At 46.0% G+C, this 14669-nt stretch overlaps 1 protein-coding gene across 2 annotated transcripts in view; it reads right to left on the reverse strand.

The window, feature by feature from the left end:
- The window catches only part of FER1L6 (fer-1 like family member 6), a 132481-nt gene that overhangs the window by 76044 nt on the left and 41768 nt on the right, over nt 1-14669 (reverse strand). For both annotated transcript variants that reach the window (XM_081012469.1, XM_081012468.1), the window contains exons 8-13: nt 12261-12417; nt 11495-11681; nt 7969-8161; nt 6736-7085; nt 5115-5223; nt 30-216 (exon numbers count right to left, since the gene is read on the reverse strand). In XM_081012469.1, coding sequence (XP_080868595.1) covers nt 30-216; nt 5115-5223; nt 6736-7085; nt 7969-8161; nt 11495-11681; nt 12261-12417 — 1183 coding nt within the window. The remainder of the gene's footprint in view (nt 1-29; nt 217-5114; nt 5224-6735; nt 7086-7968; nt 8162-11494; nt 11682-12260; nt 12418-14669) is intronic.

Raw genomic sequence — 14669 nt, forward strand, 5'->3', positions numbered from 1 at the left:
ATGAAGCCTATAAGTGTTTTGGGCTATACCTGTTTCCCTCAGTGATGAGCGGCTTCTCTGGGTGTGTGGTAGATACCAGCGGCACTGCAAAGTCATGTGAAGCTTCTCCCGTTCCCTCATGCAGAAGAGGGGTACCTTCCTCCTCCTCTCCCTCATGACCTTTCTTCTTGCTCCCAGCTCCAGGTGACACTCCATCAATAACATTGCCAAAATTCCCTAGAGGTACAAACCAAATATGGGAGAGGGGTAACAGAATTAGGCTACATCCAGGACGATAGCGTTTAAACACAACCGGACAGCCAAAATGTTGCGAGCACATAAAGATAGAAAGGTTAGGTTGTTTTGGAGGAAATACCATTTGAAAATAGGATTAATGATTTACAGTATATGGATCAAGAAAGGAAGCTTAATTCTATTTGATTAATTGGGAAAATTAATTGGCTAAATGTCTAAACAGGAATTGAACATGCACGGTCGATGGAAATAGGAATGGATGGGAAAGTCTTAGAAATTAAGAAATTAGAAATTAAGAAAAAGTATTTTACTGTGAGCAGCAAAAGGAAGCATCTCAATAGTCAATAGTTAAGTTGGTCTTAATTTTAAATTTGGAAAATTAATTAAAAAATCAATTGGGGGAAAATAATAATAAACACAACCAGATTATAACTACAGTAGATCTTTTCCACACACAAGATACTATGGATAATGTTTGAGTTTTGAATTCTTAAAAGTTGTCCTCTTGTTGACCCTGTTTCTGAAGACTCCTCCTATACAACATCCTTGATGGTCTTAAAAGAGAATTAGACAAGTTCATCAGTGGCTACCAGCCACAATGGCTATGGCCTACCTTCGCTGTCAGAGGCAGCCAATTTCCGGGAATCACAGGTGAGGAGGATGCTATAGGAAACCAGGTCTTTGTTCTGGCTTCCTATAGGATTCTGGTTGGCCACAGGGAGAACAAGCTTGTGGATTAGGTAAGCCTTTGGCCTGATCCAGCAGGACTCTTCTCGTGCTCAAAGATTTTATTACTCTTTGCTGTGCAAATACACAAAGGAAGTCCTTTCTTGTCCAGCCTCTCCCAAGTCCATGCTTGAGTAAATATTAGACACCGCCTTGTTTACTAAGGAGGCCTTTCCTTATCAGAAAAAAACACTCTGTTCTTAAACATGGAGAATGATAAAGGTGTTACCGCAGCTACTGCATACAAACAGGGAGGGATAGCCCAGGTCAAGCAAAGCAGGGTCAAAGTAGAGACATGTAAGAACTTCCCTGTGGTTTAATGACCTGTTGGAGTCTTCCTTAAGTCTGCTTTCTGGTCTTAAATAGAAGTTAGGATGTTCATCTGTAATGCCTGCCTTATTTGTTGTTGTTTAGTCATTTAGTCGTGTCCGACTCTTCGTGACCCCATGGACCAGAGCACGCCAGGCACTCCTGTCTTCCACTGCCTCCCGCAGTCTGGTCAAACTCATGTTAGTATCTTCGAGAACACTGTCCAACCATCTCGTCCTCTGTTGTCCCCTTCTCCTTGTGCCCTCCATCTTTCACAACACCAGAGTCTTTTCCAGGGAGTCTTCTCTTCTCATGAGGTGGCCAAAGTCTTGGAGCTTCAGCTTCACGATCTGTCCTTCCAGTGAGCACTCAGGGCTGATTTCCTTAAGAATGGATATGTTTGATCTTCTTGCAGTCCATGGGACTCTCAAGAGTCTCCTCCAGCACCATAATTCAAAAGCATCAATTCTTCGGTGATCAGCCTACTTTATGGTCCAGCTCTCACTTCCATACATCACTACTGGGAAAACCATAGCCTTATAGTGGTGCAAAAGCTAATAAAATCACTATTAGAGGGCAGATATCATGACATCCCAGTTGAACAGAGATGATGCCCGTGCAACTCTGATGAGATTAAAACCATTGGACATGTTCTTCTATACTGCCTGTTGTATTGCGATACCCAAAGAGAGCTAATTCAACCACTACTAAGGAAATTACGGTACCTGGCCGCTCAGGAAACCTATGTTAAATATCTGCTTGCTGACAACAATCTGAATATCACCAGGCCTGTAGAGAAATTCGGTTTTATGGCAATGGGACAAGACAGGCTGCGATGACAATGATGGCTGATGAATGAGCACTGAATTTAAACTTTGGAACACAGATTTTACTTGAAGGAGTGATATTTTTAATGTAAATAAGTTTATAGGAAATTTCTAATTACGTCCACCTCTTGATACGGATGAAGCGTATGTTTCTGTTGCTAATTTTGCTGTCTGGTCTTTGACCGCAATAAAGATGGATTGATTGATTGAATAAAGTAACCTGCTGAAAGTTGTGCAGATTTTTTGGTTTGCCTATTGTGCTACAGTTTGAGAACAACCTGACCTAGGAGGAAAACCAGGATATCAGAGCGCGTTTAATGTTCCTACTTTCCTATTTATGACTGAGAAATGGCACCTGCAATTAAAAAAAATGCAAAACCTTTTCTGACTAGGAAGTGTATTTGATTTCTCTTCAGAGTTCTTACTTGCAAAAGAGAGTGAGACAAAGGCAATATGCTTTGTAACACATTGCATGCTCACAGTTTTCATATACTATTTCTTAAAAAAGAGCAAAATGAAATAATTCCCTGAGAAATGTCACTTATGCTGTTTAATTTTTTTAAATCTTCCTCAGAATTCCCAGATACGCCTCACCAGAGAAGGCACTTCCAAATTCACCCCAGCAGAGTACATTAGCAACCTAGTTTCCTGGGATAGCTCAGTCAACAGAGCATAAGACTCTTAATCTGAAGGTCATGGGTTCGAGTCCCCGCATTGCAGGGGGTCAGACTAGATAACCCTTAGGATACCTTCCAACTCTACAATTCTATGATTCCTAACATGTGCCAAATATTAAGGATGCCTCCAGACTGTCATTATTTTGCAGGAGGGATTCAAGAGTGTGCCACAAAATTTAGGTTTGCGTATTTACAGTGCATCAAAGTACTCTGTTATCCCTGCACAACAAATCCGCTTTTTAAAAGAATCAGACATCTTTGCAGTTAGGAAAGTGACAAGGAAATGCATTGAAAAGTGTGGAACAAATGGATGTTTAACAGAAAGGTGTATAAACACGATGCAAGCAAATTAGGGCAAGTACTCAATGCCGTATAATCTGCCTGCAAACAAATGGGAATAACTGATCAGTAAAGACTGGATACAATCTAAGCTCCATGTAAGCTTTGTGCAAGCAAAGCAGGAGGAAAGCTCAATAAATAGGTCATCTGGGTCATCACCCTTTGAAATGCCCCTAGAAATGACATCATTTTTGGTTTTCTCAAAATTCCCACAGAGATTTCACTTGAACAGGGTCCTCTAAGTTCACTTTGAATTTTGCTACTGGAATAATATAGTGGCAAGTCTACCTTTGATGTTGGAGAACATGAATTTAAACTAATAGCTGTAGGAGAGCTTTTATCCGTCCATTATGACTGGGATACAAAAATCAGCAAGGTAAAGTTGCTGAGTTATTTGACTGTTATGTATTCAGTGGTCTGTGTTTGCCTGAGCTTGAATCTGGACTAAGGATTCTGAGCTCCTCTGATCTGATTCGATACATGATGTCCAATCACAGAACATTTCAAGATTTGGGCCTCTGCCATTGGCCCTTGAACTTTGAGTCGTGATTCGCAGGTTGGAAGTTTAGACAGCCAATCACATTGGGAGTGGGAGTGGCCCAGGCTTTCAGGAATGTATATAAGCAGTTGCTTTGCCCCTGTTTCCCAGTTATGGAGTTCAGTAAAGGTTCTTGCTGTGTCATGCTTCGTGGGAACGCACCTACACTTCCATGACCCTCTTGCTCACAGAATTTAGTACACCCATCTGTATTTCCCACCACTGAAGATCCAACATCCTTATTCTGCTTCGTGGCAATACTGGCCCAGAGCTTGAAAGAGGAGAAGCTGAGCTGATGTGGTGCCAGTTTACACCAGATCCTCTAAATAATAATAATGATGATGATGATGATGATGATGATGATAATTTCCCCCCGGCCCACAAGCGCAGTCAGATCAAGCAGTTTGATAGCAACATCAGCTTGTAGATTCTCAACCATATCACCACCACCTCCTGTTTTTTTGTATGCCACTTTCCCACAAAACTGTGGCCAAAGTGGTTTACAACATATCAAGTGAACAATTTAAGCATAACAATTCAAATATATATGTATGTATGCATGTATATGTAAATATGTATATAATAAAAAGGTAAAGGACCCATGACAGTTAAGTCCAGTCACAGACGACTCTGGGGTTGCAGCGCTCATCTCGCTTTACTGGCCGAGGGAGCCGGCATTTGTCCACAGACAGTTTTTCCGGGTCATGTGGCCACCATGACTAAGCCACTTCTGGCACATGGAAACGCCGTTTACCTTCCCGCCGGCGCAGTACCTATTTATCTATTTGCACTTTGACGTGCTTTCAAACTGCTAGGTTGGCAGGAGCTGGGACCGAACAACGGGAGCTCATCCCGCCGTGGGGATTTGAACCGCCAACCTTCTGACCAGCAAGCCCTAGGCTCAGTGGTTTAGACCACAGCGCCACCCGTGTCCCCATGTATATAATAAACAATTATAAATAATAATATCAATAAAAACATACCCAGAAAATCAACCCATACAAGTTTTGAATCAAACACTACAAATAAATAAAGCAATCTAAAACTTAGCAGCTTAAAACTGAACAGGAGAGAGAATAATACCTGACACAGAAATAAAGGAGTAGAAATAACAACATCCACACACACCAGATAACGCATCTATTTCCAATCGTTTTGATCCAAGACTCAGCCGTCCAAACAGTGTGGACACTCTCCACTCTGGCTTTCATCCAGAAGGACCTTATGGCCGCTATTATCATGGGCTCTCATTCCACAAAGAAGATCGTAGTTTCCCTCCTACATTCTCCCTCAAATCAGCAGACATTCATCCAGCCTGGAGGTCATAAACCAAGTTTTTTGGGGGGTGGGGGTGGGGAGGACCCTTGGCTTTGTGGTGACTTTATAGCCCTTTCTCCAAATTAAAGATAAGGGTAACAGTGGAGAAACACACAAGGGACATCCCCCCCCCACACACACACTTACCAACAGACACCTCAAAGCTTATTGGTTTATCTCCAACCTTCCTATCGATCATTGTAGCTTCAAAAAAGGCCCCAAAGAGAAGGAATTCCTCAAACTGCTCCTCATGGATCTGGTAACAGGTCGAAAGAAAGAAAGAAAGAAAGAAAGAAAGAAAGAAAGAAAGAGCAGTGGGGAGAAAAAAGAACAAATTTGATTTATTGCACATACAGCTCTCTGTGAGGGCAAGCATTGGCTCAAATAAAGAGGAACTTAGAAGAGCAGTATCCATTTTAGTCTTGCGTCATGTCAAATTTCTGAGCAGGTTTAATCTGATGCTGTCTTGAATCGACAGCCCACTCTGATGGCTGAATTTGTGGTAACCATAAGAAAACGCCTATCAAAGGTAACTTCTGGCCAGTTCAGATTGTGGCTGTCAGCTTTTGCTATGCACTACGTTGCACAACGGGATGCGGGTGGAGCTGTGGGTTAAACCACAGAGCCTAGGACTTGCCAATCAGAAGGTTGGAGGTTCGAATCCCCGTGACAGGGTGAGCTCCCGTTGCTCGGTCCCTGCTCCTGCCAACCTAGCAGTTCGAAAGCACGTCATAGTGCAAGTAGATAAATAGTTACCGCTCTGGCAGGAAGGTAAACGGCGTTTCCGTGCACTGCTCTGGTTCGCCGGAAGCGGCTTAGTTATGCTGGCCATATGACCCGGAAGCTGTACGCCAGCTCCCTCGGCCAATAAAGCGAGATGAGCTCCCCAACCCCAGAGTTGGCCATGACTGAACCTAATGGTCAGGGGTCCCTTCACCTTTACCTTACGTTGCACAACATGTCCGCAACCAGAGGCCTCTGACCTTTTAAGAAATAATGCACTCTGGGAATTTGTGTTTCATGTGAATGCTGTGAACAGTGAAAGATCCTCTGACTCTTTATAGGGTCAGCAAACTTTTTCAGCAGGGGGCAGTCCAGTGTCCCTCAGACCTTGTGGGGGGCTGGACTATATTTTGTTTGGGGGGGGGGAATGATGCAAGAGCACCATGAGCCCCGGTGGCTGCTTATCTGTGTCTTGCGAGCGGCAGGGGCTGGCGGCGGCGACCAGACAATGTGCGGCACACGAAAGGACTCCGGAGATGGGCTGCTTAAAATGGCGGCCACTCAAGCGCTGCTGCTGCTGGCATCAACAAAGCCCAGCCCCCTTCCTCCTCTAGGCAGGGCGGGGAGAAGCCAGGAGGAGGGAGGGAGGAGGCACCAGCACCGTGTGAGGGAGAGGGAAAACGCATGCACACTGGTGATCCACGCGGTGATTCCCGGACCATCCATGGGCCGGATCCAGAAGGCAATTGGGCCTGATCTGGCCCACACGCCTTAGTTTGCCTCCCCATGCTTTATAGAGCTACACAGGCCAGGGATCTGTGGGGTGAGGGAGACGCTGTCGTTTCTAAACCAGACAGGCCATAAGCAAGGTAGGGAACCCATAGTTCTACAGATGATGTGGACTACCATAATCCCAAGCCCTTGGCCATGCTGGCTGGGACCGATGGGAGTTAGCGTCCCATAACATATGGAGGACCACAGCCTATGGGCCAACCTTGTAAATGAGATCCACTTTTCAAATTGAGCATCTTTTAAGAAAATTTACCTCAGGCAGTACATCAAAAGGCTCCACCTCCACATCTGTTGAGTTTGTTTTATCCGAAGAGGAAGGTTTTCCATCTTCAGCTCCTTTGTCTTTGTCTTTTCCCGATCCTTTTGAGCCTTTGGAGTCTTTGTCCTTGGAAGGTAGCTTTATTTCCTTGATCATCTTTGAAAACTTTGATTCGTGGGCTCCCCCAGAGAGGATCTCCACTGCGAGCTCGATCAAGAGTCGTCCCCTGAAAGAGACACCTTCGCCGTAACCTTCATTGAGCTCTTGGTGGTCGTCCATCAGGGTGTGGTTCCTGGGGGAACCATAAAGATTGATCCAAGCAGGCCCAAAGGTAGGCAAGAACCCTGAAGAAGACATATATGCAACAAACGTCAAAGGAATGTCAAAGGAACGTCAAAGGCAGGGATGTGTATACCAGCTGCTCAAAGAGGCAAATTCCTGCACTTACTCACTATTAAAATTACACATGGAGATTTAACTCTTCTTCAATAGTTGGTGTCAAATGCGCCCCAATAGTGTCAAAAAGAATAATAAAACATTTATGCAAGGTTTTTTGTTTTGTTTTTTACAACTCAATATTCCAGAGATTCCTCAAACAAAATGTGATTTGGTATTATTATTATTATTATTATTATTATTATTATTATTTATTAGAGTTTATAAAGAGAAATGAAAAACTTTTTTTATTTGGTTCAAACTAAAACATTAATCCAGAGGCAAAAATGAGAAAGAGAAGAGGGGAGAGAGGGAGCAAGAGATAAAGAAAAAGAAATAGAAAAGTAATTAAAAGAAAGAAACAGAGAGAGAAAGTTAAGAAGCTGTACGTAAACATTATTCACTTCATCCACACCAGTGTAACACCCAATAAAGCCACTTTCTATAAACAATTTATCTTCAACCCTCAAATCCAAATGTCATTATTTCACAAAACGTGATTTGTATTGCCACGTGCTGTTACAAGCCCTCCATCCTAACTTTGGTGAAAACAGGATGTGTTTATTCTGCAAACCACCTCCCGAAACAATGAAATGATATAAAGAAGAGTTGGCCTTCAGAAGCTGGCTCTTTCTGAAAGGCTTTACTGCCCTTCCAAAGATGCTCAGACTTGGGTTCTGCTCAGCCTAAAGGGCAAGAGAGAGAGAGAGGACCAGAAATGCCTCTATAACACAGACATTTTAAACAGTCCAGAGTTGCCTTTTTAAAACCAATCCATGCATAGTTCTTCACCTTTATCTCCATCCTGTTCATTCGAGATCTTCTTCAAGTCTATGAAGTGGGTGGCTAAGGCTACGTCATTCATGCTCCCTTCGTCCCACACCTGGATTTTGACCCTTCGGCAGAGAGGGGGGAACATCTCCTTGAAGACGACCTGCTCGTGCCACACGGGATCGGCGCAATTCTTCTGCACCGTAGTTCGACCCTAAAATGAAAAGTTGTAGGTTAGTTGCGGGACCAACAGGGTTAATGCACACAAAATCACCTTCAGACATTACTGTGGGGAAGCACTATTCTTCTGTTCCTGTGCATGTTAGTGCTAAGGATTGCAGAATTGGAGCGATTCTCACATGCTGGTAGTGTCTGCTTGCATAGCTATTATCACGCAATCACCTTACCCCCAAATGCGCCCCCTCGACCACTTCAGTCAGTGGAACTGGCACTGCTACAAGTGCCACATGACACCCATTTTGCATTTGTGAGAGCTCTGTCTTGTGATGTGGCAGCGCCTGTACAGTACTCTGCAGTGGCCTGCCTGTTGACATTAAAGGTAAAGGTACCCCTGACCATTGAGGGACGAGGGTGGCGCTGGGGGTTAAACCACAGAGACTAGGGCTTGCCAATCAGAAGCTCGCGGTTTGAATCCCCACGACAGGGTGAGCTCCCGTTGCTCAGTCCCTGCTCCTGCCAACCTAGCAGTTTGAAAGCACGTCAAAGTACTAGTAGATAAATAGGTACCACTCCGGCGGGAAGATAAACGGCGTTTCCGTGCGCTGCTCTGGTTCGCCAGAAGCGGCTTAGTCATGCTGGCCATGTGACCCGGAAGCTGTACGCCGGCTCCCTCGGCCAATAAAGTGTGAAGAGTGCCGCAACCCCAGAGTTGGTCATGACTGGACCTAATGGTCAGGGGTCCCCCAGGAACCACACCCTGATGGACGACCACCAAGAGCTCAATGAAGGTTACAGCGAAGGTGTCTCTTTCAGGGGACTTTACCCCTGATCATTAGGTCCAGTCATGGACAGCTCTGGGGTTGCAGTGCTCATCTCGCTCTATAGGCCGAGGGAGCCGGCATTTGTCCACAGACAGCTTCCGGGTCATGTGGCCAGCATGACTAAGCCACTTCTGGTGCAATCAGAGCAGCGCACGGAAATGCCGTTTACCTCCCTGGCGGTGTCAGCTTCGCCTTTGAGCCAGTGCCAACGATTGGGCTCACCCTCTTCAGCCCCGACTGGGCCAGGCGAGCTGGGAAAGCACTTCCAGAGACCTTCCACTGCAGGGAGCAGGTCTAAGTGCTGTGGACTCACAACTTAGAGCTGTGAGCACCAAACTCAGTTCCAAAAGTCAGCGGAGCACAGCAGAGCATGAACCACACAAACGACAGCTCTGAAGTAGAACTTCTTTTATTCTCTACAGCTACTGCATAAACTAACTAAAGACTAATCGGAGATGCTGGACTGCATGAGTGTTACAGCTGCTTGAGCAGTCACCTTATCTATATACAGATAACACTCAGACTCCCAGAGGCTGGAGTGGAAGAAGCAATGAGCAAAATCCGCCCTCTCCTTCCTGAAACATTGTCAGCAGATTCTTGCAATGGGAGGGGTGAAACATCCTCAGCTGGAGCGGTACCTATTTATCTACTTGCACTTGACATGCTTTCAAACTGCTAGGTGGGCAGGAACTGGGACCGAACAAGGGGAGCTCGATAATAATGTCACGGGGATTCAAACCGCCAACTTTCTGATCGGCAAACCCTAGGCTCTGTGGTTTAGACCACAGCGCCACCCACGTCCCTCTGTGGACATTAGGCAAGCACTTTTGTTGATACTCTATTCAGCACCCGCTAAAAGCATGGGCTGCCTGCTTGAAGCAATGAAGAGGGGACAACCAAGCATTTGTCTTGACAGAATGCATGTTTCTTGTGCAAGCTGTGAAGAACGGGAGGGCAGCGGTGGAGGGTTTTTTTGCCATGGGTGAAGAGCCTGTTGCAAAAGAGAAGGTGGGTAAAGAACCAGCTGGGTGGAAATGGCACAGAAGCAGAGGCTGGCCAAGCATTTTTCAAAGAAACCTTCAGAGCAGTTTGACAGTGGAACAGATTGTCTAGGGGAATGATGAGCTCTCCTTCGCTGGAGGTGTTTTAAGCAGAGGATGGGCAGCCATCTGTCAGGGTTGCTGTAGTTGCAAGATTCCTGGACGAGATGACCTTCAAGATCCCTTCCAACTCTGACATTCCATGTTCCCATTATTAAATTACTTGATGGGTGCATAACTCCTGGCCTGGGGTGCCTCCAGATTGTCAGTATTCTGCATGATGGATTCAAGGTCATACTGAATCCTAAGGTTTGCCTATGTAAGGGGATCAAAGTGCTTTGACACCCTAGCACAACAAATCCACCTTTGGTCTTCAGTGTACAATGCTAGCAAAATACATTTTGGTGTCATAAAACTGATTGCCAGCTAAGTGTACTGATGTCATACCAATGTCATATACTGTACCATGCAAACACAATAAAAACAAAAGGGATTAAATATTGCAAGGAATCCCAATCCAATCTGGATTATGTTCCAGCCCTCTTTGTTACAAACTCTGATTGGTTGGTGTTGGTCTTGACCTTTAAAGTCCTAAACGGCTTTAAGGAACATCTCCGTGCCCATCATTCAGCTTGGACACTGAGTTCTGAGGGACTTCTGGTGGTTCCCTCACTGTGAAAAGTGAAGATACAGGGAACCAGGCAGGGAAGTTACAGGGAACACTCCCCTCCCCCACCCATCAGATGTCAAACAGATAAACAACTACATAACTTTTAGAAGACATCTGAAAGCAATCTTGTATTGGGAGGTTCTTGATGTTTGATGTTTTTCGTGTTTTTATTACGTTGGAAGCTGCCCAGAGTTGGAAGCTGACTAAGTTGCCTGACTAGGGCAACCTAGTCAGATGGGTGGGTTATAAGTATATGATGATGATGATGATGATGATGATGATGATGTTTTATACCACTTTAATGGTTACAGCATCTGCCAAAGAATCCTGACAGCTGTTGCCTGGTGACAAGGCAACTAATCAACCAACCAACACGAAAAGTAATAATAATAATAATAATAATAATTTATTATTTATACCCCGCCCATCTGGCTGGGTTTCCCCAGCCACTCTGGGCGGCTTCCAAAAGAATATTAAAATACTATGATACATCAAACATTAAAAGCTTCCCTAAACAGGGCTGCCTTCAGATGTCTTCTAAAAGTCTGGTAGTTGTTGTTCTCTTTGACATCTGGTGGGAGGGCGTTCCACAGGGAGGGCGCCACTACCGAGAAGGCCCTCTGCCTGGTTCCCTGTAACTTGGCTTCTCGCAGTGAGGGAACCGCCAGAAGGCCCTCGGTGCTGGACCTCAGTGTCCGGGTAGAACGATGGAGGTGGAGACGCTCCTTCAGGTATACTGGACTGAGGCCGTTTAGGGCTTTAAAGGTCAGCACCAACACTTTGAATTGTGCTCGGAAACGTACTGGTTGCGTTTGTGATCATGTTGACCCACTTACCATTAGACCTGCAAATGTGACCACCACAAATGGATCCACAAGGTCCTTGCTGTCGCCCATGAAGGCTTTTGTTACATTGGCCATGATGCTTGAGTTCATTTTGGGAAGCCCTTCAGCTTTGTAGATTCTCACGTAAAATCTGGCCCAAGGCCTTTCTGATGGAAATCCTTTGGGAATCAAGAGGTTCCTGCAGAAAATGAAAAAAGACCAGTTCTCTGAAGAAAGCTAAGTGATTTTTTTTTAAAAAAGAAATGTTTGCTCAGACTTAGGAACAAAGTAGACAAGATACTGTTCATGCAATAAGTAATTATGTAGATTTATTAATTTAAAAAAGCAAATATAGAAGGGGCTGATCCAGATCAGGACTCTGGGAGTGGAGAAGGAAGGCTTTGCCATTCCCATCCCCATTGTAGTCCTGATCCTAATGAGGTGCATGCCTGCTAATTACCTTTTAAAAGTCACTTATGCAATTGCCAATTTCATTTCAATTTCATTCATACACTTCCATTCTGCAAAAGCACCCAAGGTGGTTTACATTTAAAAACCACAGTTGCCAGGGTCCCCCAAGGAGAAAGAATGACCGTAGCCAGTTCATGTTTGGCATATAAATAACTCCCCTGCGGCAGGGAGGGTTTGCCTCTTTTGCCCAGGACTAAGTAAGATACCAGTCGAGAGAAGCCATTCCACAGGCTTTTGCATTGCAACTGCCATCTATATATGTCAGAGTCAGAACGCCGGCAAGATGGTAATTAAGTTGTGGCCGTACTTCTCTATCTGCTCTTCTGCATCACTTGCTTTCTGAGTGGCTTGCAGCGTGTCTCCTTTCCCTGCGACGCTGATGTCGCACTTCAGATATCCTTTGGTTCCTGTCCTTATGTCCGCAGGGTCTGTGAGGACAGCCCACTTGTCACAAAACTGATGACCTGGAAATGAAACATACAAGCATGGTCCACAGGAGAGCTTCTGAAATCATTGTCTCTTGGGGAAGGGGTAGGGGGAGACATGTGCATTAGCAGCCAGCAAATCACCAGCAATAACTATTCTTTCCGCTCCGTGAACAAAACTGGCAACACTCTGGAAAGTAAATGTATTTCATTTATTCAAAATGTTCTTAACCTCCCTGTCGAGGTTCTGTTTTGCTTTTGGGTTTTTTCAAACAAAACCCTTCCATTGTGACTTCTTAGCAGCACATCAAATGAGCAAATGAAGAACAAACCCTTATCGAGACCCATCAGGTACTGGTGAAGCACAAGTTTTTGGAAAGGCCATAGCTTAGTGGTAGAGAATCTGCTTTGCATGCAGAAGGTTCAAACGCCATCTTCTTCAGAAGCTGTGGTGCCCTCCATGGTGGAGTGTCAGGGGTTGGCTGGATGAGGAAGAGTGGTGGGAGCCCCCCGCCCAAGAGCCCCCCCCCAAGGAGGGCACAGAAGACGATGACTTAGATCAGGGGTCCCCAAGCTAAGGCCCACAGGCCAGATAAGGCCCGAGGGACTCATTTGTCCAGCCTGCGGCGACCCCCACTGCCCACTGGCGCTGCCTGCTCTTACCGGCCCACTTCCGGGTTGGAGGAGCACTGGAAATAGCTTGTGCACATGTGCAAGCGTTATCTGGGCATGCTCAAGCGTTATTTCTGGTGCATATCCGGGTCGGAGGAGGCCCGTGCACATGCGCACAAGCTATTGCCGGTGCTCCTCCGACCCGGAAGTGCACTAGAAATAGCATGTGCGCATGCGTATGGGCACACACTCCCCCGCCCTCTGGTCCGCTGCGCAATCGGTGCTGGAGACACCGGCCCGAGGCGCGGTAAGTTTGCTGACCCCTGACTTAGATCCTGGCCCCTGGTGGTGGAACACTGAAGAGCAGTCTGGGGAAAGCACGAGCTGGGAGGTGCTAGAAGCAGGGGGTTTGAGTGGTCAAGAGGGGTCAAGAGAAGGAGGGTTAGAGGCTGAGAGTCACAGTGTGAGCGCAGACTCAGAAAGAGAGGAGTCAGAGGTTGGTCCTGATACACAGCTGCAGAACAGTCCCAGTCCTGGTGCCTCGCCTCCCCCTCTGACTCCCCAATCGAGGAGAGTCCTGGGCATTGTGGAGCAATGGGCCAAACAGGCCCAGAGGACTCCCACCCACCCTTCGACACAGCCTTCATCTGCTTGAGAGGAATCCAGAGTCAAAGGCTGGCAGAGGGAGAAGTGGTCATTTTCAGCAACGTCACAGCTGGATTAAGAGGAACCAGAGGACTCTGCTGTGTTGTTATTTTCCATTAATGAAAAGCACATTCCGTGCTTCCCATCCTTTCCTGCCCTGTGGGTGAACTGGGCTCGCTTGACATGGAGATAGGCATATCAACAACAAGAAGAGACCAGTAATGGTCAGCAAAGAGGGGCAGATGTACGCTGCATGCCTATTGGCTATGTAGTTGCTGTCACTTACCAGGAGGAAGGTGGTGGGGGCATCGTCCCTGTGCAGGTGCGCCAGCTTAAGCATTTTGCTGGCTCAACCTGCACGGCACCAATATCCCTGCTGCATTCCTCTCCTGTAAGTGGCAGTGACTCCACCGCTGGGAGGTCAGGTGTGCGGTGGCTCCCCCTTCCTGCCAACCACTAATGGAAGAGACACCTATTGGCTAGGCTCCTTCAACAGGTATGTGTCCATGAATCATCCAAAGACTGATACAGTGGTACCTCAGGTTACAGACGCTTCAGCTTACAGACTCCGCTAACCCAGAAATAGTACCTAGGGTTAAGAACTTTGCTTCAGGATGAGAACGGAAATCGTGCTCCGGCGGAGCGGCAGCAGGGGGAGGCCCCATTAGCTAAAGTGGTACCTCATATTAAGAACAGTTTCAGGTTAAGAACGGACCTCTGGAACGAATTAAGTTCTTAACCCGAGGTACCACTGTATACTGAATTATTTGGAATTTCTAACACTGGAGAGCCCCACAGCAAAGATTTTACATAGTCTAAATAAATTAAAAAATTAAAAAAATTGTCCAGTAGCACCTTAAAGACCAACTAAGTTTGTTCTGGGTATTTTTTTATTCATTTCGACTGCGTCAGACCAACATGGCTACCTACCTGAATCTTACATATAGCGGACGCTCGGGTTGCGAACGTGCGGGATGCACGTTCGCAACCCGCAGCGTTCGCAACCTGCAGCAGCGCATCTGCACACGCGCAGG

This window comes from Podarcis pityusensis (genome assembly GCF_964106645.2).
Source record: "Podarcis pityusensis genome assembly, chromosome: 7".
NCBI lineage: Eukaryota > Metazoa > Chordata > Lepidosauria > Squamata > Lacertidae > Podarcis > Podarcis pityusensis.